Source organism: Syzygium oleosum, unplaced genomic scaffold (assembly GCF_021117445.2).
Source record: "Syzygium oleosum isolate NSW1041296 unplaced genomic scaffold, Sole_v2.1 Sole_v2.01, whole genome shotgun sequence".
NCBI classification, from domain to species: domain Eukaryota; kingdom Viridiplantae; phylum Streptophyta; class Magnoliopsida; order Myrtales; family Myrtaceae; genus Syzygium; species Syzygium oleosum.
This window is the reverse complement of record NW_026607485.1, coordinates 20,833,016-20,836,261: the sequence shown is the minus strand read 5'-3', so window position 1 is coordinate 20,836,261 and position 3,246 is coordinate 20,833,016. Positions and strand designations below refer to the sequence as shown.

At 39.7% G+C, this 3,246-nt stretch overlaps 1 protein-coding gene across 3 annotated transcripts; it reads left to right on the top strand.

The window, feature by feature from the left end:
- The first annotated feature begins 593 nt into the window (after positions 1 to 593).
- LOC115688418 (protein LIGHT-DEPENDENT SHORT HYPOCOTYLS 4) lies at positions 594 to 2,081 on the top strand. Of its 3 annotated transcripts, none has more exons than XM_056316761.1 (2): positions 594 to 813; positions 993 to 2,081. In XM_056316761.1, exon 2 carries the CDS (start codon positions 1,090 to 1,092, stop codon positions 1,690 to 1,692), a length of 603 nt encoding a protein of 200 aa, XP_056172736.1. In that variant the 5' UTR covers positions 594 to 813; positions 993 to 1,089; the 3' UTR covers positions 1,693 to 2,081. The 3 variants fall into 3 exon arrangements, with proteins under 3 accessions (XP_056172736.1, XP_056172741.1, XP_056172733.1); XM_056316766.1 differs by having other exon boundaries at positions 917 to 2,081; XM_056316758.1 differs by having other exon boundaries at positions 594 to 840.
- The last annotated feature ends 1,165 nt before the right edge of the window (positions 2,082 to 3,246 follow it).

The following is a 3,246-nucleotide window of genomic DNA, read 5'->3' as shown; positions in this document are numbered from 1 at the left end:
TACCTTTTTTAAAAATTTTAATCTAATTTAACTAAAATTTAGTTTAAATTATCTTTGGACGAAAATGCTATTGATCGACCGGAATTTGGCCGATCGATAAGGTTAAGTCCTTATTTGAAACTGTTATAGTCACATCATGCCCTTATTTGAAATAGGGTCAACTTCATATCCTTATTTAAGAAAATGATGACACTTCACGCTCTTATTTGGAATTTATCCAAAAATATGGTATCAATGATTATAATTCTTTTCACTTCTCGTGGAGAAATCGAAATTCCTCTTTTATTTTATTTTTTTATCTTAACTTCTTCGAAAAGAGCATGAAATCTCCCAAAACACAACGTTATCGAAATACAATTTATGATTTTTCACATATTTTAGAATTTATCTTTTATGTTTTCCAATTTTGCAGAAACACTTATAAGTGAAAAAAGTAGAAGGAAACACATCAGTTATTTTCTCCGTAGTGCTATGTAACATGCGGGCAATGAAGATTGGGCGGTCGTATCATCTATCATGGCCACAAGATGCGTATTCACATATAATATAAAATATTTTCTCTTACCCGACTTGTACATACTCCTTCCACAAAAAGCCCTATAGAAGTTCCACTTCCTTCCTTGCCAATTTTTGCTTTCTCTCTCCTCCTTCTGCTTCTGCTTGAACTCATCCCGAAAAAAGACTCAGCAAAAGCTTCTAACATCAAGCCAATCTCTCAAGCTTTCTAGGATTTACCAAAGAAAAGATTGAAAGAAACCTTGAAAGAAAGAGAATAAAGGAGGAACTTGCTCCTTCTCTCTCTCTCACTCTCGGGTTAGCTGAATCTGATCCATCTTGAAGGTTTTTGTTTCTCTTTCTTGAGTCTTGAGTAACGAACTTCAGTACTAATAAAAGCATCTTCAACCATGTCTTGAAGTGCTTGAGCTCAGCCTTATCGATGATCCATCTCTCGCTTGAGGGTTTAGTCTTCTTGTTGTTTTGCTCATCTGTAGTGAACAGCAAAACTCTTGAAGCTCAGGCCAGACAAATAAAGCCATAAAAGCAACAAAACAAGTAAGCATCAACCAGAAGAGCGAATAGATCAGAGTCATGGATCCAGATTCATTTCAAGACTTGGATTCTTTGAGCACTGACGCCGGAACCCTCAACGATGCCGCCTCTGCCAGTGTCGCTGCAACAAATTACAGCTCCACTGCTGCAGCCACCAGCTCCTCCTCCTCCTCCTCCTCCTCCTCGCCCGCTGCTCTCAGCCGATATGAGAACCAGAAGCGGCGAGACTGGAACACCTTCGGGCAGTATCTCCGCAACCACCGGCCGCCTCTCTCCCTCTCCCGGTGCAGCGGGGCACACGTGCTCGAGTTCCTCCGGTACCTGGACCAGTTCGGGAAGACCAAGGTCCACACCCAGCTCTGCCCCTTCTTTGGCTACCCGAACCCGCCTGCCCCTTGCCCGTGCCCTCTCCGGCAAGCCTGGGGCAGTCTTGACGCACTTGTCGGCCGCCTCCGCGCTGCCTTCGAAGAGAACGGCGGAAACCCCGAGGCCAACCCTTTCGCGGCTAGGGCCGTGAGGCTTTATCTGCGCGAAGTTCGCGATTTGCAATCCAAAGCGAGAGGGGTGAGCTATGAGAAGAAAAAGAGGAAGAGGCCGCCACCACAGGCCCCAGGGTTGCCACCATCGAGTGAAGATCAGTGAGGGATATCCCAGGTCGTGAAATTCTTGCTGAGAACCGGTTCATAAAGATCGAGTTCGCCGAAGTAATTGGGCATGGTGAGTAACACCTTGAAGATGATAATAGCAAAAATTAATGCACATCTTCTTTATGAGAATGTGATTTTTTCTGCTAGAGATGTTTCATCAAGTGATAGAATTTCATGGTTTTTTATTTGTATTAGTTAGCTGCACGGAATTGTTTCAGATTTGATAAAATCTCACGCTTGGTTGGGAGGAAGTCAGTCGATTAACTTAAGTCATGTACTTGATTGAAAAAATCTGAAACTAGAACTCTAATTTGTCAATGTACTTGGTGTTTAAGCCATTTACAGCAAGAAATAAAATTCTCAGTTGATGTTATTCTTCGTCAATTTCTGTTGACAATTCCTTATTTTGTGCAATACTTAATTTGTTTCGGCATATCATTCTTCTTCTGGGAATGAAAAGCTTAGCAAATACATCAAATAACGTGTCGTGTATTTCTTGAATTGTCTGTTGGGCTTTTTATTGTGTTTGGTGATTTTTCTTGCCCTAGATAAATTTAAAAGAACCATTTAAATAGATCTAAACATTTATAGCAATCTATAAGGAAGTGATGAATACAAGTTCTTTGGGATCAAAATTGTCATTAGCCCATAATTTTAAAGGAGCAAATAGAAAAAAGTGCCCACTTAAATAGCAAAATATATTCAATGGTTGTTGCTTCATCTTCCCAGCTCAGTAAAAGTAGAATGTGTCTTATTCTGTGCCCTATTTATCATGCAAATCTGTCTCCAATTGCTCCACTGTGTCACATCAAGCCTTCATGTTCCCAAAAGAGTAGATAACATTGAATAGGTGAGGTCCATTCACACGAACACTTGTACATAAACAGTGAAGAAACAGTCTCCTCCACCTGAACGTCCATTATCAACTTGATTTTGCAACTTTAACATGAAAAGCCCTTTTTCACGGATTCTCGCTTTTTTAGCTTATGTCTGGCGAATGAACTGAAGTTGAACCAGCGAACATGCAAAAGAGGAGGGTCTGGACCAGATTTACTTCTATGCCCTTGATCAATCGGGAAATATAAAAGCATAAGTTACATAAATTCATGATTCTTCATAATAGTCAATATGTACACATAGCTATAAAGATGAAAAAAACAGTGGGTGGTTGGGAGTTTTCTTTTTTTCTATTCATGTTGACGAAAGGTTATTTATTTTGGGCTTGCTCCTTGTTATTTCTTTTTCTTTTTCTAGGTCAGAATCTTCTACAAGATTAGCTGTTGCAAAATCTATACACTCCACAAGTGGAGGTTCTTGTCAGTTTGATTTCATCAATCAGATAGATTCACTAACCATGGATGATCTTTGAAAGGGAAAGGATTTATTCCTAACCTTCGCTAATTATTATGTAGGTTCATTATAAGCAAGAAAGGTAGATCTACCCCCATGAAAAGGAAGAATAAAGCATACAGTAACTTAGAGAGCTTGAATGCATCATCCACCTCTTTATTAACTACTTTATGAATCTGATAATGAAATATGGACTAGA

Bases quoted from the DNA above. Each gene is read 5' to 3' on its own strand.
- LOC115688418 (XM_056316761.1), top strand. From the start codon at position 1,090: ATGGATCCAGATTCATTTCAAGACTTGGATTCTTTGAGCACTGACGCC.